This window comes from Tupaia chinensis, unplaced genomic scaffold, assembly GCF_000334495.1.
Source record: "Tupaia chinensis unplaced genomic scaffold, TupChi_1.0 Scaffold000119_2, whole genome shotgun sequence".
Lineage (NCBI taxonomy): Eukaryota > Metazoa > Chordata > Mammalia > Scandentia > Tupaiidae > Tupaia > Tupaia belangeri.
This window is the reverse complement of record NW_006159586.1, coordinates 3,403,669-3,427,882: the sequence shown is the minus strand read 5'-3', so window position 1 is coordinate 3,427,882 and position 24,214 is coordinate 3,403,669. Positions and strand designations below refer to the sequence as shown.

Genomic DNA, 24,214 nt, shown 5'->3' with positions numbered 1-24,214 from the left:
GAAAACCTCGAAAAAAAAAAAAAAAAAAAGTGGGAAATCACACCCCACGGGGGATGGCCACACCACAGTCCTTTCTCCTCCTCCTCTTTGGATTTTGGGCACACATGCACATGCACCCAGGGTAATTTTTTTTTTTTTCAGAGAGAGATTTTTGCTATAGAGTGTGCGCGCTTGCCAGAGAGACAGAGAGAGACAGAGAGTCAGGAAGTGAGAACTCATTCCCCTAGGAGAATGGCCATGCCACAGTCCCTTCTCTTTTCTCCTCCTTTCTCCTCTTGGGATTTTGGGCATGCATGCACCTGCACCCGTCATGAGTTTTAAGCTGCCAGGATTGGGACTAGAACCGTGGTTGACTATGTGAGAGTCCAGCGATGTAACCATTATGCCATCTGCTGGTCCCTGGGTTATAATCTTTTTTTTTTTTTTTTTTTTGGGGTTTTTCCTTTAGAGGGTGCGCTCGCCAGACAGAGAGAGACATAGAGACAGAAAGCGAGAAATCACCCCCCCTGGGGGATGGTCATGCCGCAATCCCTTCTCCTCCATTTTCCTCTTGGGATCTTGGGCACGCATGCACACGCACCCGGCGTGAGTTTTAAGCCACCGGGTCCAGGACGTGAACTGCGGTCGACTACGTGGGAGTCCAGCAACATAGCCATTACACTGACTGCTGGTTCCCCTTGGGTTATAATCTTTAAAATTTGCTGGAGGGTGTGTATCCTCGCAGGGGTAGGGTAGGGGAGGCTGGAGAGAAAGAGAAAATGAGAAAGTGCTCCCTATGGTGATGGTCACGCTGCAGTTTTTTCTCTTGTCCTCCTTTTGGGATTTTGGGCACATCTGCACATGGACCTGGTGTTTCTCAAGCTGCCACAGGTGGGACTCAAGCTGTGCAGTGAGCCCTGAGGGATCCTGCTGCCTTAACCACCATCCGCTGACTGATATTGTTACATTTTCATGTGGCATTTATTTCTATTATAGTGATGATATAGTGATTCCTGTAGAAGTGAGCCATACACGGTGATTAAATGGCCTTTCATGAATAAATTTTGTTTTTTTCTCCAAATGTGTAGTCTTTAAAAAATCGTTTACTGGGGCTGGCAGGTGCCATGGTGGTTAAGGGCACTGGATTCCCACGTGGCTGACTGTGGTTTGGGTACCGGACCTGGAGGCTTGTTTCTCACTTTCTCTTTCTTTCTCAGTCTGTCCCTCTCTGGTCAAATTAAAATAAAATAAATAAATAAAGCTAAATAAAATAATTCTTAGAAACATCACTGTATTTTCTGTGTAACTATCAGGTTGTTGGAAAAGTCATGATGTATTTTTCCATGTTTTTTATACAAAAATGTGTCATGACTTTTCTGACAATCCATTATTATTCATTATTTCCAGATTCTGTAACGCTTCACAGAATAAGGCCAAAGTTGACATCAAGCGAAGTCTTAGTTTGAATTTTTCTTCCTCTGGAGATCCTAGAGCCATTTTGGCTCTCGTTCCACGTGACTTCTTCCCCACTGCTCTATGTTGAATCCGGTCTCCTAAATCTCATGTCTTCCTTTTTCTTGGCATATTCCCTCATATGAACGGGTACATCTTCTAGTAGCTTTCTCAAAATAGATGCCTGTCAATTTTGTTTTGTTTTGTTTTGAATCTTGGTATGTCAGAAAGTGCCTTTTTCCTAGCTTCATACTTACCTGGTAGCGTGGCTAGCTATACAATTCTAGTTCAATTATTTCCTCTTCATATTTCAAAGGTATTGCTTCCCTGTGGTTTGCTTCAAGTATTGCTACTGAGAGGTTAAGAAACCATTCTTTTCTTCTTCTTTTTTTTAAATTTAATTATAGGTTTTTGCTATAGGATGTGCATGCTAGCCAGAGAGAGACAGTGAGAGGGAATGTGAGAAATCATCCCCGTGTGTGTGTGTGTGTGTGTGTGTGTGTGTGTGTGTGTATGTGGCCATGCCTCAATCCCTTCTCTTGAATTCTCCTTTGGGATTTTGGGCTTATGCCTGGAGTCATTTTCAAGCTGCTGGGTCTGGGACTCGAACCGTTGTTGACCATGTGGGAGTCTCGCCCCTTAACCACCATGCACTTGCTGGTCTCTCTTCTTTAAAATTAATAGATCAGGCCAGCTTGTGGCCTAGTGGTTAAGGCAGGCTGATTCAACATGCCAATTGCTCAGTTTGAGTCTTAGACTCGATGGCTCGGGAAACATGGTGGGTGTATGTGGATAAGTGCCCAGGATTCTGAAAGGAGGGAGAGATGGAGGAGAAGGGATCATGGCGTGACCATGCCTCATGCCTCATGGGGAAGAGGGAGGTGCTCTCTCACTTTCCCTCTCTGTCTCTAGCTTGTGCATGTGCCTTGTGATAAATTTAAAAGTGAAAATTTAAAAACAAGAAAGCTACAGAATATATTTGGTATACTTTGATATCTAAGGTTTTAAAACATGCAATTTTATAGATATGTTCCTATCTAGTACAAGTATTAGAACATACACGGGCGGGACCAGCAGATGGTGTAATGGTTATGTTGCTGGACTCCCACATACTCAACTGTGGTTCGAGTCTTGGACCCGGTGGCTTAAAATTCACACTGGGCGCGTGTGGGTGTGTGCCCCAAATCCCGAGAGAACACTGGTGGAGAAGGGATAGTGGTATGGCCATCCCCTCTGGGGAGTGATTTCTCACTTTCTGTCTCTGTCTCTCTCTGGGTCTCCAGCAAGTGCATGCATGAACTCTCTAGCAAAAATCTCAACAACCACTACCAAAAAAAAGAAAAAATAATACACAGAAAAGACCAGCAGATGGCATAATGGTTATGTCACTGGACTCCCACATATCCAACCACGGTTCAGATCTTAGACTTGGAGATTTAAAAACTCATACTGGGAGGGACCAGCAGTTAGTGTAATGGCTATGTCGCTGGACTCCCACATAGTCGACCGTGGTTCGAGTCCCGGACCTGGTGGCTTAAACTCACGCCGGGCATGTGTGCGTGCATGCCCAAGATCCCAAGAGGAGAATGGAGGAGAAGGGATTGTGGCGTGGCCATCCCCCCGGGGGGTTATTTCTCGCTTTCTGTCTCTCTGTCTCTGTCTGTCTGGCGAGTGCACGCGCTCTATAGCAAAAACCTCTCCAAAAAAAGAAAAAAAAAAACAAAATCTCATGTTGGGCACGTGTGTGTGTGTTCAAAATCCCAAGAGGAGAATGGAGGAGAAGGAATTGTGGTGTGTCTACCCCCTTTAGGGGATGGCTTCTCATTTTCTGTCTCTGTCTCTCTCTTTCTCTCTGTCTCTCCAGCAAGTATACATAGCAAAAATATCTAAAAAAATGAAATACATGAGGGGCCAGCAGGTGGTGTGGTGGTTAAGGGTGCTGGATCCCACATAGCTGACCATGGTTTGAGTCCTGGACCTGGTGGCTTGCTTTCTAACTTTCCCTCTCTCTTTCTCTCATTTGCTCTGTCCCTCTCTGGTCAAATTAAAAATAAATAAATAAATAAATAAAGTTAAATAAAATAATTCTTTAAACAAATGCTTGAGAAAAATAAACTATATATTCTAATGATTTCAGTAGTACAGAGAGGAGCTTTTAGCAGTATCTATAAATACTTTCTTGGATAAGGAGAAACAGTTGATCAGATTTGCTGCTGAAATGGACAGTTATGTACATGGGTTGTTTTTTAAAGAATTATTTATTACATTTTATTTATTTATTTATTTATTTATTTATTTATTTATTTAATTTGCTATATGGCATGCATGTTCACCAGAAAGAGAGAGGGAGAGAGAAGGTGAGAAAGCGAGCAAGCTGCCAGGTCTGGGCTCAAACTAAGGTCTGCCATGTGAGAGTCCAGTGCCTAACCACCATGCCATCTGCTGGCCCTGTACATGGGTTTTTTTATGTTACCCTGCACTCCTATCTGTTCGATATAGTTATTTTATTTATTACATTTGCCTAAGGGTATGAATGCTCACCAGGAAGAGAGAGGAGAAAGCACCTGCCATGGTGCATAGTTGCATCATAATTCTTTCTGTTTTTCTATTCTATTGGGATTTTGGGCACACACACAAACATGCCTGGTGTGTTTTTCCATCTTTTGGGGCTGGTATTCAAACCACCATTGGCCATGTGGGATCCTGTTACATTAACAATGAGGCTACAGGACTGGCCTTGTTAGACTGTATTTTAAAATTTAATTTTAAGAACCAGCAGGTGGCATGGTGGTTAAATTGCTAGACTTTCACATGGCTGACTGCAGTGTGAGTCCTGGACTGGACAGCTGGCTTTCTCATTACCCCTAACTCCCTTCTCTTTCTCTATCTCTCTCTGGTGAGTGCACGTACCCTATAGCAAATTTAAAAAAAAAAAAAGAAATCTTTTAAAATTTTTATTTTTATGGTTAAGGTGTTGGATATACTAATCACTCTAATTTAATCATTACACATTTTATCCTCTTTGTTCTTTCTTTGTTTTGTTTTAACTTTTGCCAGAGGGGTACGTGCATCACTGGAGAGAGAGAAAGCATGAGAGAGGAGAAGTGAGAAGGCACCACTCCTCCCCCAAATGGGAAATGTGGCAAATCTCTTCTCCATTTCTCCCTCTTTTCAGGATTTTTGGGTACACATGTCCTTATACCTGGCATGTTTTTCAAGCCACTGGGCCTGGGATTAGAACTGCAAAGCTGATCATGTGGGATCCAGCTGTCTTAACCACCAGGGCCATAGGTTAGCCCAAACATTGTATTCTTGCACTGAGAAATCACATTGTACCCCATAAATATTAGGTCATCTGGAAAGTCATGACATTTTTATACGTTTTTCTATGCAAAAATGTGTCCTGACTTTCCTGATGACCCAAAATATACAGTTATTATTCGTCAATAAAAAAACATGAAAAAATTAATGTTAAATAGCTTAAAATACATGAAATAGCTTTGGAATGGGGTATTATAAATAAGGAGCTTAAATATACATTTAAAAAATATTTAATTTTATTTGTTCATTTTAATTTGACCAGAGAGAGACACACACAGAGAGACAGACAGAGACAGAGAAAGCAGGAAAGCAAGCCACCAGGTTCAGGACCCGAACTGTGGTCAGCCATGTCGGAGTGTCCAGCATGTTAACCACCACACCACCTGCTGGTCCCAGGAGCTTATATTTTTTAGAATAATTCTTTACAGAATTAAAAAAAAATTGCTTTAATGAGCATGCCCTTGTTGAATGGGATAGGGGTTGGGGGGCAGTGAGAAAGCATTCCCCAGAGGGGTGGCCATGCTGCAATCCCTTCTCCACTCTCCTCTTGGGGTTTTGGGCATGTACAGACATGTGCCTAGTGTGTGTCTCAGGCTTCCAGATCTGAGACTTTTTGCAGTCGACCCTGTGGGATATAGCCTCCTTAACCACCATGCCATCAGCTGACCCTCTTTATTGTATTTTCTAATGGGGCTTAGCACTTCTTATTTTAAGAAATTAAATGTTATGATTGCTGTTTTGATATGGTGGTGTAATAAACCAGCTTAACCAGAGTCAGCTATTCTTGGGGTAACTGTACCCATGACTAGAGAGGATAAAATTAGTGAGCGCTCTCAGGTTTAGGGCAGAGGATAAGGAGTTGATCAAAGCAGATCAGTATTTCTCGTTCACATTTGTAAGACCCAGCTGCCCATGTGCACTGGGGAAGCTTCATACCTTCAGATAATCAGCTTATGTCTAGTTTCAAAGAGAACAAGGAAGTCACGCCTCCAAATTATTATTTTTTTAATTTAATTTATTTCTTTTTGTATATACATTCAATTGCATTGTTTAGCTTACAATGTGAGCATTTCAATATGTGAACGTTTCTCCCCAGTCCTGTTGATCAAAATATCTTCAACCGATAACACCACACTCCAAATGGCCTTCGTTAGGCCCCACTCCTCCACACACACCTCATCTGACATTCACACCCATCTCTTGTGTTTGTACAACTGTTAGTCAATCAGTTTCAGTCATAGAGTGCAGACATTCGGGAAATGTTAAGTGGGAAGCCTCCAAATTCTGATCTTGGCTTCATGCCTTTGTGGAATAAGGAAGGACATTTGTAAGGAAGTCACTGACTGATAAAAATTTTCATCTGTACTGAGCTTTCTTTGGGCACAGAGCCCACTTCATTTCTTCTCATTGTGATGGTGGTTTCAAAATAGTATAATTTATTATTTGTCTCACCACCGTTTTGTTATTCAGTGAACTCTTCTGAACAACTTGAGATAAACATGATCTAGAACTATTGAAGAAGACAGCGATTCACATTTTGAACTGGTCTATCAGTTTGCCCCTTAGTAACCAAGAGCATCAGATAATGAAGAGCCTTGTGGATACTATGTATTTTATTCACTTGTTCCTTCAACATGCTGTTTGTAGAATGCCTGTTATATGCTAGTTGAGACCTTGAAGGTAGAAAGATGAATAAAGTAGCTTCAGTTTTAAAAAAAAATCCATGGTGGCACTACCAGGTGGCATGGTGGTTAAGGTGCTGGTCGCCCACGGCCAACTGTGGTTTGGGTCCCAGACCTGGCAGCTTACTTTCTCTCTTGTTCTTATCTCTCTCTGATGAGCGCATGTGCCCTATAGCAAAATAAATAAATAATTCATTCTTTTTAAAAAAATTCATGGTGGGGCCAGCAGGTGGCACGATAGGTAAGGTGGTCAGATCCTACATGGTCAACTGTGAGATGTGAGTTCCAGACCCAGCAGCCTGAAAAACACACCAGGCATGTGTGCTTGAGTGCCCCAGATCCCAAGAGAATGGAAAAGGGATTGTGGCAATGGTCATCCCCCTGATGGTGCTTTGTCACTTTCTCTCTCTCTTGCTCTATGTCTCTCTCTGGGGAGCGCGCACATGCCCTATAGCACATTATAAAAAGAGATCGTGTTTCAGAATAAGAGGTTTGTCAACATACTATACACGCATTACAGCAGAATGAGAGACTTTAAATGTGACTCCTTTAGGATTGCGGGCTCTTTCAGTTGGCAGCAGGTAATTCAGGTCAGTCCCCATTCTCTCTGTAATGTAGATAGCGCGTGGTAATGACATGAATTGCTTTGCCCTCTTTGTACACTCAGGCCACTTATTCTCTGCCTGCCTCTCTCTCTCTTTCTAAAGAATATATATATATATTTTTGCTATAAGGTGCATGTGCTCGCCAGAGACACAGAGACAGAGACAGAAAGCAAGAAGTCACCCCCCAGGGGGGATAGCCACACCATAGTCCCTTCTCCTCCATTCTCCTTTTGGGCTTTTGGGCACTAATGCACATGTATCTGGCATGAGTTTAAAGCCACTGGGTCTGGGACTTGAACTACGGTCGGCCCTGTGGAAGTTTAGCAATGTAACCATTACACCATCTGCCGGTCTCTAGTATCTGTATTTCTTTGTTACCATGATAAGAGTTTGAATTTCCAGCCTGTTGATAAGTTATCATTATGAATTTGCTTTTACACACTTTTTTGTGGGCATTTGTGTTCACAGGCTAAGACAAATTTTAGCCTCCTTTTCCCCTTTTAACTTTGTATTTGAAGTCCAGTGTGTTTACAAATAAAAAGAGGTGATTTCCTTTATGAAGTTTATAGTTTTGACGTATAAATTAAGAGCATATAAAGTATGATGACTGTTTTGAACAACTTTTTCTTTCTTTTCTTCAATAGGTTGCCTTGTGGAAATGCAGGTTTAAAGATAGGTTATCTACCAGATTAGAAGATGGGATCGAATAGCAGCAGAATCGGTGATCTTCCAAAAAACGAATACTTAAAAAAGTTATCAGGCACAGAATCTGTCTCTGAAAATGACCCTTTCTGGAATCAGCTTCTCTCATTTTCTTTCCCTGCACCATCTAGCAGGTAAGACATTACCCGGAAATTAAAAGGTTGTATAGAGGGCCGCATGAATATGTGTGGTTTCTTAATTTTTTGAAAAATATATTTTAATATTGTTTGTTTGCATGCACGTGTGCATTACCTGTCTATCAGTCATACATATACCAGTAGAAAATCTAAAAGGTACAAAGAACAGTAAATAAGCTTTTCTTTTCTCCTTCTCTAGAAATGATTACTGGCAGTGGTTTCTTTTGAATCCTTCTACAGATAGTGCTTATTTAAGTCCCATGCGGTTTAACATTTGTTTAAATACAAATGGTGGCGTACTTCACATACCGTCTGTTCCTTGCTTTCTCCCCGCAGTTAACCATAGCTTGTACCTGTAAGCACATACGCAGCTGCCTTGTTAATTTTTTTAAATGGCTATAGAGTATCCATAGAATACATTAAATCAGTTTTTTTGTTTTGTTTTGTTACAGGGCTATAGGGCATGTGCACTCACTGGAGAGAGACAGAGAGACAGAAAAAGAAAATGAGAAATCTCCCCTGGGTGGTGGGGTGGAGGGAATGGCCACGCTGTAATTCCCTTTCCTTCGTTCTCCTCTTAGGATTTTGGGTATACGTGATTGGTATATTTCTCAAGCCATCAGGTCCAGGCCTCGTGCTGTGCAGCCAGCCGTGTGGGACTCAGCCGTCTCAACCACCGTGCCACCAGCTGGCCCTTTATTCAGTTTTCTATTGGTAGACATTTGGATTGGTTCCTGTCTTTGGTTGTAACAGATTATGCTGCATACATCATTCCTCATACATACAAATGTATCTCTAATGTAAATTCTTTGAAGTAGAATCGCTGGGTCGGTGTGTGTGCCTTTGTAATTTTGGTGTGTGTGTGCCAGACGGAATTCTAGGACAACTGTACCAGTTCACAGCAGTGTCTGAGAGGGTCTGTTAAGGGTCTGCTTCCTTACACCTTTGTCAGTTTGGTGTATTTTTAGGCTTTTGACCCTTGACAATTCACTAGGTTAAAAAAAAACCACCAAACTCATTTTAATTCTGTATTGTAAAATTGACAGACTTTAAATAATGTAGAATATCTAGAATATTGAATTCTCATATATCGAATAACTAGATTTTAAATTTATGTATTTATTTCCTTTTGTTCACGAGAGAGAGTGCATACACATGAGAGAGAGAGAATCTTCCAGAGGGTCTATTCACACTGTGATTTCCTTCCTCCACTGTTCCAGCCTGTTGGATCCTGAGCACTCGCCTATGTGCCTGTCAAGTTTCAGGAGGAGTGGGCCAGGGATTCGAACTGCTTTTGCCATGTGGAGTTCAATTTCTCTTTTTTTTTTGGAGAGGTTTTCGCTATAGGGTGCGTGCGCTCACCAGACAGACAGACAGAGACAGAGAGACAGAAAGCGAGAAATCACCCCCAGGGGTGATGGTCACGCTGCAATCCCTTCTCCTCCATTCTCCTCTCGGGATCTTGGGCACGCATGCACACGCTCCCGGCGTGAGTTCTAAGCCACCGGGTCCGGGACGCGAACCACAGTCGACTACATGGGAGTCCAGCGACATAGCCATTACGCTGACCGCTGGTTCCCTGGAGTTCAATTTCTCTTGAGCAGCACATTACTGTTAATGCCATTGAGCTGGGCCAGTTTTATTTATTTATTTTTAACAGCGTTAGTGTGACAGGTAGAATAATGGTTCCCTAGAGATGTCCATGACCTGGTTCCCAGGACTTGTGAATGTTACATTACCTGGCAAAGGAGAATTAAGGTAGCCAGTAGAATTAAGGTTGCTAATCAAGTGACCCTAAAATAGAGATTGTCCTGGATCATTTAGAAGGACCCAGTGTTATCACAAGGATTTTTGAAAGTGGAAGAGGCAGGTGGAGGAGAAAGTCATTTGCTATTCAATGTGATACGGAAGAACTCAACCTGCCCTTGCTGCCTTGACGATAGAGGAAGTCCAGAAATGTGAGCAATCTCTAGAAGTAGGAAGAGGCAAGGAAACGATTTCCGCCTCCGACCTCCAGAAAGGGATGCAGTGCAGTTGACTGACACCTTGACCTTGGCGCCATGAGAACTGTCAGACTTCTCAGCTACAGAACTGTAAGATAATACAATTGTGTTGTTCTTTACCACTGAAACAATAGGAAATGAATACATTTAAAAATGTATTCACATACCATGCAATTCACCTAATTAAAGTATGTATTTCAGGCCTGGGCAGTGGTGCAGTAGTAAACTGGGATGCTCTGCAAGGCTGACCCACATGAGGTGGTTCTGGGTCTCATTCAGAGACCTCCCTGAAGATGCCAGGCACATGTGTACTTATGACACACAGCTGGCCGAAGGAGAGATCGCGGTGTCAAGACCCAGTTAGGGATGCTGTCTCTTTCTCTTTCTTCCTTCATGCCTCTGTCTCTCTTGCTTATGGAATAAGCAGAATGTAATTATTATATTACTAAATAAGGTTAACTTTATCCATTTAATTTTAAGTTTATCTAGTCCATGAGCACGAGAGAGAGAGACAAAACCTCCAACAGGGTCTTGATGGTGTGATCTTGTGATCTCCCACCAGCTTGCAGCAAGCCCTGGATCATGGGTAGGGGTGTTCTTGGCATAGTCAGGGAAATTGCCAGACTTGAACCAGTAACCTGCCCATATTGATTACCTCGCAGAGTGTTGTTTTACTCTGTTCTATCGTCTTGTTCTCTTTACCAATTTTAGGATGGGCTTGGTGTAATGGTGACAATTAAGTTTGTATTTCCCCTTACCTTCTCTCTTTTGAAGATAAATTAAAACACACACACACACACACACACACACACACACACTTTTTTCACTGTGACCAATTGTAGTCTGTTTTCTTTTTGAGATCATATTGGACATGCTTTGGATAGTGGTCCCTATAGTTTTATTTGTTATTTCTTTTTTCAGAGAAAGAGATTTTTGCTATAGGGCATATGCACTTGCTGGAGAGAAAGAAAGAGAGACAAAGAGATAGAGAGCAAGAAATCATCCCCCGGGGGCTTGGCCACGCCACAGTCTCTCCTCCGGAGGTTCTCCTCCCAGGATCTTAGGCATGCACACATGATGTTCATACATGCCGTAGCACTCAGTAGGCCCATTCCTCTTTATTGCTGAGTGGTGTTCCACTGTGCAGACATACCACAAGTTGTTCATTTACCAATCAGTAGACATATGGGTTGTTGCCATATATGTTTCATCTATTTTTGTTTTTATTATTGCCTTTTTACTTAAGTTGTTTTTTAGAGAGTTTTTTTTTTTTTTTTTGGAGAACTTTTTGCTATAGGGCACGTGCATGCTCCAGAAAGACAGAGAGAGACAGAAAGCGAGAAATCACCCTCCCAGGAGGGATGGCCACGCCGCAATCTCTTCGCCTCTATTCTCCTGTTGGGATTTTAGGCACATGCACCCAGTGTGAGTCTGAGGTGACCGGGTCTGGGACTTGAACCACGGCTGGCCACATGGGAGTCCAGTGACATTACCGTTATGCCATCTGCTCGTCCCACTTAAGTATTTTAAAGTAAATGAAAATGAGGACATTTAAAAAATAACCATAATATCATTACCACACCTAACAATATTAATAATAATTCCTGCTACCCAGTCCATATTTTAAATTTCTCCAGTTTTTTATTTTTAATTTTTAAAGAACTTTTTAGAGGGTGCGTGTGCTTACTAAAGACGGAGAGAAGAGAAGGAAAGTGAGAAAGCATCTCCTTTAGGTGACGGTCTTCATTCCTCCCTTTGGGATTTTGGGCATGCACACACACATGTACCTAATATGTTTTTCAAAGCACCAGGTCTGGGACTTGAACTGCACAGGCAGCCATATGTGATCCAGCTGCCTTAGCTACCATGTAACTCTCCAGCTGTTTCATAGTTTGTTTATTGTAGTTACAAAACAAATAAGGGACATGTATTGTATTTGATTTCTGCCACATTTTTTTTTCCTCATGCAATTATTATTATATAAATATTTGTAGAGAGATTTTTGCTATAGGGTGCATGCAGTCACCAGGGAGACAGAGACAGAAAGCAAGAAATCACCCCCCACCCAGGGGAGATGGGCACACTACAATCCCTTCTCTTCCATCTCCTGTGGGATTTTGGGCATGCATTGCACATAAGCCTGATGTGAATCTCAAGCCACCAGGTCCAGGACTTGAAACGTGGTTGGCCATGTGCGAGACCAGCACCTTAACCACTATGCCACCTGCTGCCCCCATATTATTATTATTATTTTTAACAAGTTGCACCAGTTTTTGGTAGACTGTTTCATCTTCTGGTTTTATTTGATTATTTCTCACATCATGTAACTTTTCTTTTATTCCCTGTATTTCTTGTAAACTGGAGGTTATATTTAAAGGCTTTATAAAATTTAGGTTAATCATTTTTGCTAAGATATTTCATAAGTAATGCTATATATTTCATATTGTTTACACCAGGTTATAGAAAAAAATGGTTTTATTTCAGCTTTCATATTAAGACTGATCAGAGGTTTGAGTGGGTTTTAACAGCTATTGTGTTATTTTATCTCAACCACCTGTTTCATAAGAGGTTACAGTATGGTGATATTTCTTAGAGAGATTTTTACTATAGGGTGTGTATGTTCACCAGAGAGATGGAGAGACAGATAACGAGAAATTATCCCCTGGGGGCCAGGGGATGGCCACACCACAATCCCTTCTCCTCCAGTCTGCTCTTGGGATTTGGGGCATGCACACACACACGCCTGGCATGAGCTTTAAGCTGCTGGGTCTTGGAATTGAACTGTAGTCAGCCATGTGGGAGTCCAGTGACGTAACTACTACACCATCTGCTGGTCCCAGCATTATGGTGATATTTCTAATTTAGACATTTTCTCTGTATTTATAAACTGGAATTATTTTGTAAAGAAGAGCTTCTTTTTCATTACTTGAGAAACACACTGGGTGCATGTGCCTAAGGTCTTGACAGGACAGAGAAAGGGAAGAGAAAAGTATTGTGGTGTGACCATGCCCCCATTTGAGAGGCTTTTTCTTTCTCCCTCTTTCTCTTTCTCTCTGTCTCTGGCGAATGCATGAGCCCTTGGGCAATTAAAACAGTAGTTTGATACTATTTTGTAATCCTTGTGGAATTGTCATTGAGTGCTATGCTCTTGTTGCAGCGATGAAACTTAAAAAAAGGTGCAGAAGAGCATGATTTATTATTAAAAATAATCTTTCTTTTTACTTATGTAAACTTTATTATGATTTATATATGCTCTTCTAAATGATATGTTTTCTAAATTGAAAGATATTAAAGAAGACTTAACTAAATGGAGATAGACCATGTGGAAGGTCTAGAAGACTGTAGTAAAAATGTCACTTTCCAAATTGACCGATAAATGGAAGGCAATTCCAATAAATATTCTAATAGGCTTGTTTTAGGAGATTGAGAAAATTGCGATAATCTGGATTCTAAAGTTTATTTGGAAAAGAAAATAAGACTAGCTAACGGACTTAAGAACAGGTTGTGTGTGTGTGTGTGTGTGTGTCTGTGTGTGTACAGTATGCAGATCTGGTACTGTAGTTGGGAAAAAGATGAACTTTTTTTTTTTTTTTTGAGAGGTTTTTCGCTATAGGGCGTGTGTGCTCGCCAGACAGACGCAGAGAGACATAGAGACAGAAAGCGAGAAATCACCCCCCAGGGGGGATGGTCACGCTGCAGTCTCTTCTCCTCCATCCTCCTCTTGGGATCTTGGGCACGCATGCACACGCACCTGGTGTGAGTTCAAGCCACCGGGTCTGGGCCGCAGTCGACTACATGGGAGTTCAGCAGCTTAGCTATTATGCTAACTGCTGGTCTCCAGAGATTGCTTTTTAAGTAGGGAGAGAAACTGGAAACTGCAGGAGAGAAAGACTAGGGAACCAAGTCAGAGGTGTCTATAGTAGTGTATGGACGATGTGATGAAGGTCTGGATGTCCATTCTTGAATATGAAAGGGGAATCCTATACACCTGTGAAAACTGACCTCTCTGGGAGACACAGGACTTAGGATAATGCCTTTTAAAAGTTTTTTTGTGATTTTTATTTTGCTATAGGGTACATGCGCTTGCCGGAAAGAGAGAAAGAGAGAGAGAGAGACATTATCCACTGGGGGGGATGGCCACATTGCAATCCGTTCTCTTCCATTCTCTCAGAATTTTGAGCATGCACACACATGTTCCCGGCAGTGTGTTTCTCAAGCCCCTGAGTGTAGCACTGGATCCTACGTGTGATCCAGCTGCCTTAACCACTGTGCCACTATCTGGCCCAAAGTTCTTTTGTTTCAAATTGATATTTGAGCAATAATACTTAATGAGTTTAGAGTTCTATATTTGAGAGCAATGCAGAGAAACATAGTAACAGCTTACGTACTCAAGGGGAATGTTTTGCCAGAAGGAGCAGGGATGGGTGAAGGGTCAAGATGGAGGCGGGGATGGTGCGTGGTAGGCAGAGAGTAGATTGGAGCCGGCCTTGCCTCTGACTATCCACCAGCTTGGAGAACTGAGACAAGCACCCTTATCGAGCCCCTTGCTCTATCAGGTCGATTTTAGGGACAATGAGTCACCATCAGGCTTGTAAAGTATCTCGCTTTTCCTCTTTCTTCAAGATGCAAATACCCATTGTTTAAAAAAAAGCAAGGAAACTGTCTTGAGTTAGTCTACAATATTTGAGGAATGAGAAGCAGAAAAATTGCACTAACTTCTGATAATTGCTTGATCCTAATAACTGGAAGTCTTGTGACTCTTAAATTAATTGTTCATCTGTCTTGAAAATTAGGCCAAACACTAAATATAGTATCTTTTTCTTTATGCTTAAATTAGACTTTTTTCTTAATATGCCACAGGGCACATGTGCTTGCCAGAGATAGAGATAGAAATAGAGCAAGAGAGAGAAAGTGAGGAAGCACCCGCCATGGGATGGTCACACAGTAATCCCTTCTCCTCCATGTCTACCTCCTTTCAGGATTTTGGTAAGCACGTGGTGTGTTTTTCAAGGTTCTGGGTACCGACTGAGTTGTGTGGTTAGCCATGGTGGTCAGGTGCTTAAGGTGGTCAGCCACCTTAACTATCAGGCCATGGGCTGGCCCTCAAATTATACTTTTTTTAAAGGCTTCTTTTCATAAATGCTTATTGACTTAAGGAAAATTGTATTATGTATTCTGAACACTAGATGGTGCTCATAGAAGGGAAAAAGGCAGCTTTTGGCACAGTCATTTAAAACTCGTTATTTTGAGTCCTAAGGTGATGCATGTTCATTTTAAATTTTTTCAAAACAGAAAAGCACAAGGAAGGCAAAAAAAGATAATAACAAGCAGGAGTAAATATTGTTAACATTTTGGTGTATATTCTTTAGTTCTGTTATTTAAAAAGTTACTGTAGTTTACATCTCGTTTTTTTAACTCACATTTTCCCCATGTTAGTATTTTCCTACAGCATCCTTTTAAGTGTTGTAGTCTTTATATGAATGTTCATAATTTATTTGACTAATGTTGAATATTTTAGTTGGTAGTTATTGTTCATGATTATGTATAAAAGTGTGATGAGTCTCCTTGTAGCCAAGTCTTTGTACACATCTCCAATGATGTAAGTAGAGACTTCTTTTTAGTTGATTTACTGCTAAAATTACCTTTTTTAAAGAATTATTTAATTTTATTCATTGTCATTATTTTATTTTATTTTTTTGAAGTTTACCAAAGAGAGGCAGAGAGAGAAAGAGAGAAAGCAAGCTGCGAGGTCTGGGAATTGAACTGTGGTTAGCCATGTGGGAGTGAGTCCAGCCACCTTAACCACCATGCCACCTGCCGGCTCCCTAAAATTATCTTTTTAAAAATCATGTATGGGCCGGCAGGTGGCGTGGTGGTTAAGGTGTTGGACTCACACATGGCTGATTACGGTTCAAGGCCTGGACCTGGTGGCTTGCTTTCTCACTCTCATGTGTTCTTTTTCTCTCTCTCTCACTAAAAAATAATAAGGATGATGATAAATAAAATTAAATAAATCTTTAAAAAATATATAAATTTTTATCATAGAAGAGTCAGAAAATACAGAAACGCTGAGAGAAAAAGTCATTTTTTCTTATACGGAGTAACCACTGTTGATATTTTGGTTCATATTCTTTCATACTGTTTATTTATTTTCAAACTTAAAAAAAATTTTGATTTTATTTATTCATTTATTTATTTTAATTTGACCAGAGAGAGACAGAGAGAGAGAATGTGAGAAAGCAAGCCACCAAGTCTAGGGCTTGAACTGTGGTTGGCCAGGTGGTAGTGTCCAGCTCCTTAACCACCATGCCACCTGCTGGCCCTTATATTTAAAAAAAATTTTTTTTTAATTGTGATAATTTGTGATAGAGACAGATGGACAGACCAACAGATAGAGGGAGAAAGCATCCTCTAATTGGGCAATGGGTATGCTGTAACTCCCTTCCCTCCAACTCTTCATCCTGCCAGGCATTTGTGCACATGTTTGTAGGTCACTGGGACCAGGACTCAAACCATAGTTGGCCATTTGGGGTCTGGCTCCCAGTGCACAGTGCTTAACTACTGAGCTACAGGGCCAACCGCCTTCATATTTTTATAAGGTGTACCTACCTGTATACACACAAGGGTGCTTATCTCTGTCTCTCTCTTTCTTTTTCTTCTTTTTTACAAGAATGGGTTATACTAAATTGCTGTTACATAACTTGAAGAAATTAGCATACTTCAGCCAGCAGGTGGTGTGGTGGTTAAGATGCTGGACCTCCCACATGGCCAACTGTAGTTTGAGTCCCAGACCTAGCTGCCTGAAAATGACATCAGGTGTGTGTGTGTGCATGCCCAAAATCCTAAGAGGAAACTGGAGAAGGGATTGCAGCATGACCATCCCTCCTCAGGGGGTGGTGCCTTCTCACTTCCCCTCTCTTTCTCTTTCTCTGTCTCCCTCTAACAAGCACACATGCTCGATGGCAAAAACCTTTAAAAAGAAATAACGTACTTGACATATTTCCTTTTCAATAACTCTAAGTTTTTTTTTATTATTTTTAATTTTTTTTTAGAGAGATTTTTGCTGTAAGGCATGTGTGCTCTCCAGAGAGACAAAGGGAGATAGAAAAGGTGAAATCACCGCCCCGGGGGAACGGCTATGTTGTACTCCCTTCTCCATTCTCCTCTTGGGATTTTACGCATGCACACACATGCACCTGGAGTGAGTTTTAAGCCACTGGATCCAGGACTCGAACTGCAGTTGATTATATTGGAGTCCAGCTATGTAGCCATTACTTCATCTGCTACTGGTCCCTACTGTGATTATTTTTTTATTAACTTACTTAAAAAAATAAGTATTGACTGTTTCACATTTGCCAGGCACTGTTTTTAAGGGTTGAAAATGAACAGCCTGGCCTTTCCCCTCGTGCCCCTTACATGTTCGTGGAGGAGATGGGCAGTAAACAAGTGAATAAATTAATACATAAGGTTATTTTTATAGGTGTTAAGTGTAATAAAGAAGAATAAAGCTGAGCAAGGCAGGTGACAGGCTGGGAGCAGATACAAGCAGGCGGTCATACCTCTGGGAAAGCAGCATGTAAGCAGATACTAGGTAGTGAGGCCAAGGAGTGAGCTGGCAGGGCTGGGAAAGAGTGCTCCTGGTAGAGGGGACAGCATGTTTAAAGAACCTGAAACAGGAGTATGGCCTGCGTGTTGAGGAATAGCAAAAAGGTCAATATCGCAGAATGGCAAATCACAGAGGGAGTTTTTGCCATGTTAAAAGATTTTTTTTTTCTTTTTTATATTGCAGGGTATTTCAGAGATGAGCATTTAAATTTTTTTTTTTTTTCAGAGAATTTTGCTGTAGGGTGCATGCTTTAGAGAGACAGAAAGCAGGAAATCATCCCTCAGGGGAGATGGCCATGCTGGAATCCCTTCTCCTCCATTCTCCTCTTGGGACTTAGAGCATGTATGCACATGTGCCCAGCATGAGTTTCAAGCCTCTGGGTTTGGGATTCAAACCACTGTTGGCCATCTGGGAGTCCAGTGCCTTAACCACTATGCCTTCTACTACTGCCCCTTAATGTCACTATTTAGGAACTGAGTCTAGTCTTATAATATGGATTGTACTCACATAATTGTTTTTTATTATGGTCAAATATACATAAAAGTTACCTTTTAAGCCTTTTTAAGGTTATAATTCAGTGGCATTAAGTCCATTCACAATGTTTTATGACCATCCCTACCATCCATTTCTAGAACCTTCTCATCATCCCAAACAGAAATGCAGTAACTTCTCCTTTCCCCCTACCCCAGCTCCTGGTAAGCTCTATTCTACTTCCTGTCTTTATGAATTTATGAAGTAGAATCATATACTATTTGTCTTTTTGTGACTGACTGACTTCACTTAGCATAATGTTTTATCTATATTGTAATGCATACCAAAATTTCCTTCCTTTTTAAGGCTGAGTAATATTTGTTGTGTGTACATACCACATACAATGTTTTTTAAACTTCAGTTATAGTAATATACTTAAAAAAAAAAAAAGATTATTCAGGACCAGCAGGTGGTGTAATGGTTATGTTGCTGGACTCCCACATAGTCGACTGCTGTTCGAGTCCTGGACCCATCAACTTAAAACTCATGCGAGGTGCATGTGTGTGTTGCCCAAAATCCTAAGAGGAGAATAGAAGGGATTGCAGCATGGCCATTCGCCCTGGAGGGTGATTTCTTGTTTTCTCTCTCTGGTGAGCGCATGTGCTCTATAGCAAAAATCTCTCTTAAAAAGGGGGGGGGCAGCAAATGACAATGGTTATGTCACTGGACTCCCATGGAGTTGACTGCAGTTCAAATCTCGGACTTAGTGGCTTAAAACTCATGCCAGGCGTATGTGCATGTGTGCCCAAGATCCTAAGAGGGGAATGGAGGAGAAGGGATTGCAGCGTGGTCATCCCCCTTGAAGGGTGATTTCTTGCTTTCTCTCTGTCTCTATGGTGAGTGCACGTGCCCTATAGCAAAGAAAAAAAAACCTTCTCTTTTACAAAAAAAGGATAATCATTTATTTTATTCATTTATTATCATGTGTGATGATACACACACACACACACACACACACACACACACACACACGAAGATGGAGAAAGACTGAGAAAAAGTTATCTCAGCAGAGTCCTGACATTACGATCCACCCCTAGCCTCAGCCAGCCCCAGATCACAGGCACACAGACACTCGGCACTCAGGGAGATCTTTGGATGGGAACCCTGAGCCATCCTATGTGGGTTAGCTTTGCAGAACGTCACCTTTTACTGCTATGCCACTCTCTGACTCCTCTTATTAATTCTAAAGGACCTCCATTTCTTTTAGCATTGTTAGGTTCCAATTACACTTTGATTTTTCTTTTTCTCTAGAGTACTCCCATTATTCTTAGAGGTTTTTGCTATAGGGCATGTGTGCTCGCCAGAAAGACAGAGAGAGACAGAGAGATAGAAAGCGAGAAATCACGTGGCCACGTCACAATTCCTTCTCTTCCATTCTCCTCTCAGGATCTTGGGCATGCACGCACATGCACCAGGCGTGAGGTTAAGCTGCCGGGTCCGGGACTCGAACCACGGTTGACTACATGGGAGTCCAGCGACATAGCCATTACGCTAACTGCTGGTTCCTTGATTTTTCTTTTAGAGGTTTTTCTTGTGTTATTAAATGCATGTATGTTCCACTAAGAGACTTTGCTAATATAAACATCATCTTTAGTTTACCAGTTATAGAGCACTTACTGTTTTTTTTTTTGGAGAGGTTTTTGCTCTAGGGTGCATGTGCTCGCCAGGTGGACAGAGAGAGACAGAGATAGAAAGTGAGAAATCGCCACCCCCCCCCCCCCCCGGGGAGGATGGCCACGCCACAATCCCTTCTCCTCCATTCTCCTCTCGGGATCTTGGGCATGCATGCACACGTGCCTGGTGTGAGTTTAAGCCACTGGGTCCAGGACGCGAACCGCGGTCGACTACGTGGGAGTCCAGCGACATAGCCATTATGCTAACTGCTGGTCCCAAGCACTTACTGTTTTCCAGGTGTTGGGCTCATTGCCCTAGGTGCATTTCCTTGTAAATTTCTCACAAGTCTACTATTACAAGTTGAACAGCCCTAACTGAAAATCAGAACCCTAAATCTTTCCAGATCTGAAACTGTTTGAGTGCCAGCATGATGGCACAAGTGGACAATTCCACACTTGACCTCACATAACAGGTTGCAGTAAATGCTGCAATACAAAAATATTGTATAAAGTTACATGCAGATGGGACCAGCAGGTGGTGTAATGGTTACATGGGTGGACTCCCATGTAGTCAACTGCGGTTCTGGTCCTATCCTGCCGGGCGTATGTGCGTGCATGCCCAAAATCCCGAGCAGAGACTGGAGAAGGGATTGTGGTATGGCCGTTCCCCCGGAAGGTGATTTCTTATTTTCTGTCTCTCTCTGTCTCTCTGGTGAGCGCATGTGCCCTATAGCAAAAAATCTCTAAAAAAAAAAATTACCTGCAGGCTATGTATATAGGATATATACAAAATGTAAATGAATTTCCTATTTAGGTTTGGGTCCATTACCAAGATATCTTGTTATGTATATGCAGATATTCCAAAATCCCCCCAAAATTTGTAATCTGAAACAATTATGGTCCCAAGCATTTTGGATAAGAGATAGTCAATCTATATTCTCATATGTAAGAGGTCTACAAAGATAAGGTCATGCAGTGAGTAGCTGGTATGGACCAGATTTAAGCCAGGTTTATATAACTGCAGTTGAATTCTCTTGTTGATCATTATGCAACACTGTCCGCTTTCATGGACCAAGGTTCAAATTATGACCGAAGAGCTGCAACATTACATTGTCTGGCCAGCCAAGAGTGTGGTAGTTAAGGTGGATGGATCCCACATGCCTGACTGCAGGATTTGAGTCCTGGACTCAGACACTTGAAAAACACACCAGGCACATGCCCCAAATCCAGAGAGAATGGAGGAGAGGGGATTGCAGTGTGGCCATCCACCCTGGGGGTTACTGGCTTACTTTCTCTGACTGTCTCTGTCTTCATTGAGTGCATGCACCCTGTAGCAAATTAAAAAATAACAATTACATGTTAATCTTTGAGAAAAAAAAATCACCAGATAATCTTTACATTTCCAAGCACTTTCAAAGCTGCAGAACTTAGGTCATCACATACGTCTTATTTGTAATAATACATGTAAGCTGATGGGTATAACCTTGTCTTGAGTGGAGTGTGCGTTCTCTCTGTTTCAGGGAAGATGCCAAAGGATCCTTTCTCAAAGTTTCTTCATCTGTTTCCTCCTCAGTTGTGAAACAGAATAAGAGATATTTATTAAATTAGGTCACAAGTTTTTAACTGACAGAAAGAATTAAGTGATTGTAAAATGATTCTTGTCTTTGAATCTTTGATGCCCTTTCTTCATTTTTGTGTTTTTATTATTTTTGGCATACCTGATACACAATTTTATTAGAACTTTTCAAGTGAAACAGTTTGCTCTGTCTTTGAGATGGGCCAGAGTAAGCTACTAAGTGCTGTTCTTAAAATCTCTCCTAATTCTTTCATCATAGGTTTGCCTGGATGGTGACCAAAATAATGTACTAGGCCATTTACTAAGGGAGTAAATAATTCAGACTTTTTTTGGCATCATATTTTCTTGGTTTGATGGACCACAAGAAGTTCAGATTTTATTACCTCTTTAGTGAGAACCTGTATTTCCTGTACTTTCATTTATACCTTTGTATACAAAATCATTTTAGAAGATACTTGCGTTTGCCCAGGAATAATTACTCCCTTAAACCAAAAGTTTAAATTGGGAAAAGTGTAACTAGTCTTGTTTAACACATTAAAGTAAAAGGCCAAGTTTAACTCCCGGCTTACCCTTGGTTCTTTTTCTCACTGTGTTGGTTGGAATCTGCTTTTTAAAGTTATTTTTTTCTCTTACTTTCTTGAGAAAATAAAACACAACATTATCCACCATGTTAGTTGCTGAAATTCTGACGCTTTAATAGTTTTAGTTTCTTTCATTTTGGCAGTTGAATGACAGTGTATAGGATTGTCTGAGAATCGCATGAATATAAACACCTTCGTAGTTCTGCTTGGTGCATTAAAAATTGCTATCATAAATTTATATGCAGTTTTTATCCTTTGACTCATTCCTGTGAATAGGCCCTTGTAAAACATTAGCCTTCCCACAGTTTAACCACTGAATGGGCTGATTCTTGTTAGTTTTGTGAATGATTCTAGAATTCTTTGCTCAAGTGAGGGAGAAAAGTCTTGAGAAATGCTGCTCTACTTTCCCGAATGGTTACTTGTTGATGTACTCCTATCATGCCTTAAACTGACACACATTATGTATTTGTCAGAATATGCATCTTGAGGGCTGAAAATGACATTCATAATAGAAATGTCCATTTCAGAATAGTTCTATGGCAAAATTTCCAGTGAAAGGAATGTAAGCATTTCCAGTGTTTATTTTATGAACCTTATAGTTACTTTGTTCTCTGTTCAAAAGTCTATTATAATTTCCTCCCAATAGCTTTTTGCCCATCTGCTTTTCTTTAAAAGATCTGAACTATGAGTTTCTGGTGTTTCACTGTTGAGGTTCACCTAGGAGACTGGTGTGTCTAAAAGTAAAATAAAACCTGTCTATGTTACTGAAAACTGCAAATTAGGGGATATGTATATAATTTAATAATCTAGCTTCTTGATGAAATTATAGTTTATGATTTCATAGCAGTTACAAAAAAGTCACTTTTTAAATGAGATTTAAAATTTTGTTTTCTTCTAATTCATTCTCATGCACACAAGTTTTTACACTATTCTAATTATAACATATAATTTTCATGACAAATAATATGTGTATGATACAGCTTTTAGATAGGTCTAGAAATTCCAGTAGTTGTTGATGGTATTTCCAGACGGATATGTGGGTTTGATTTAACAAAAAAGTATTTAAATTAGTGTTACTCATATTGAAAGAGTATTAAATGACGTTAAAGATATTTATTCTTATATTGTGACCTTGGACAAGTTACTTAGCTGTTTAATTTCTGTCATTTACAAAATGGAGATACTCTTATTTCTTCAGCCACCTTCTCAAGGGTTTCAAAAGAAATTAAATGAAGTAATCAAGGTGAATAGTGGATTCAGAATTGTACAAAGTGCAAGTTATTTCAACATTTATTTGCATTTCAACAGTTAATATGCTAACGTCTTCAACTGCTTTTTTTGGGGTAAAAGGTTAAATAGTACTTTGAATTCTTTCCTCCCTTATTGAAATACTTTAAAACATAACACAAAGGTCGGTTTTAGCTCACTTTTAGCCAAATGACAACAAATTATGAGTTAGTGGATTTCTTTTTTTAAAATAATTATTTTATTTAACTTTTAATTTACCTACTATTTATTTTAATTTGACCAGAGAAGGACAGAGAGATTGCCACCAGATCCGGGACTTGGACTGCATTCGGCCATGTGGGAGTCCAGCGTCCCTAACCACCACGCCACTCACTGACCCAAGTTAGTAGCTTTTAAACCAATGAAGTACTGCTAAATGTGTACTTAGTTGCAATTTTTAGTCCTCCCCTATAAGTTTTTTTATATAAGGCATATATGCTCAACACAGAGAAACAGAGACAGAAAGGGAGAGAGAAAAAGTGAGAAATCCCGAGGGAGTGACCACACTGCAGTCCCTTCTCCTCCATTCTTCTTTTGGGATTTTGGGTGCACACATACCTGGCACGATTTCCAAGCTGCTGGGTGGGTCTGGAACTTGAACTGTGCAGCAGACTATGTGTCTTAACCTTCATACCATCTGCTGACCTGCAATTTTTAGTTTTTTTTTTTCCTAAGATTTATTTTATTTCACTTTATTTATTTATTTTAATTTGACCAGAGAAGGACAGAGTGTGTGTGAGAGAGAAAGAGAGGGAGAATGAGAAAGCAAGCCGCTAGGTCTGGGACTTAAACCATGGTCAGCAATGTGGGAGTCCAGCACCTTTAACCACCATGCCACCTGCCGGTCCCATGTAATTTTTAGTTTTTAAAAGTATTTTTCTCAGGAACCAGCAGTTAGCGTAATGGCTATATCTCTGGACTCCCTTGTAGTCAACCACAGTTCGCGTCCTGGACCCGGTGGCTTAAAACTCACGCTGGCGCATGTGCCTGCGTGCCCAAGATCCCGAGAAGAGAATGGAGGAGAAGGGATTGCGGCGTGGCCATCCCCCCAGGAGGTGATTTCTCGCTTTCTGTCTCTCTGTCTCTCTCTGTCTGTCTGGCGAGCGCACGCGCCCTATAGTGAAAACCTCCCCCCCCCA

The 24,214-nt window shown here is 40.9% G+C and overlaps 1 protein-coding gene across 2 annotated transcripts in view; it reads left to right on the top strand.

Moving 5' to 3' along the window:
* Positions 1 to 24,214, top strand: part of DYM (dymeclin) — a 445,444-nt gene that overhangs the window by 27,069 nt on the left and 394,161 nt on the right. For both annotated transcript variants that reach the window (XM_006144440.3, XM_027770270.1), the window contains exon 2: positions 7,684 to 7,875. In XM_006144440.3, the coding sequence (XP_006144502.1) occupies positions 7,736 to 7,875 (140 nt within the window). In that variant the 5' untranslated portion in view covers positions 7,684 to 7,735. The remainder of the gene's footprint in view (positions 1 to 7,683; positions 7,876 to 24,214) is intronic.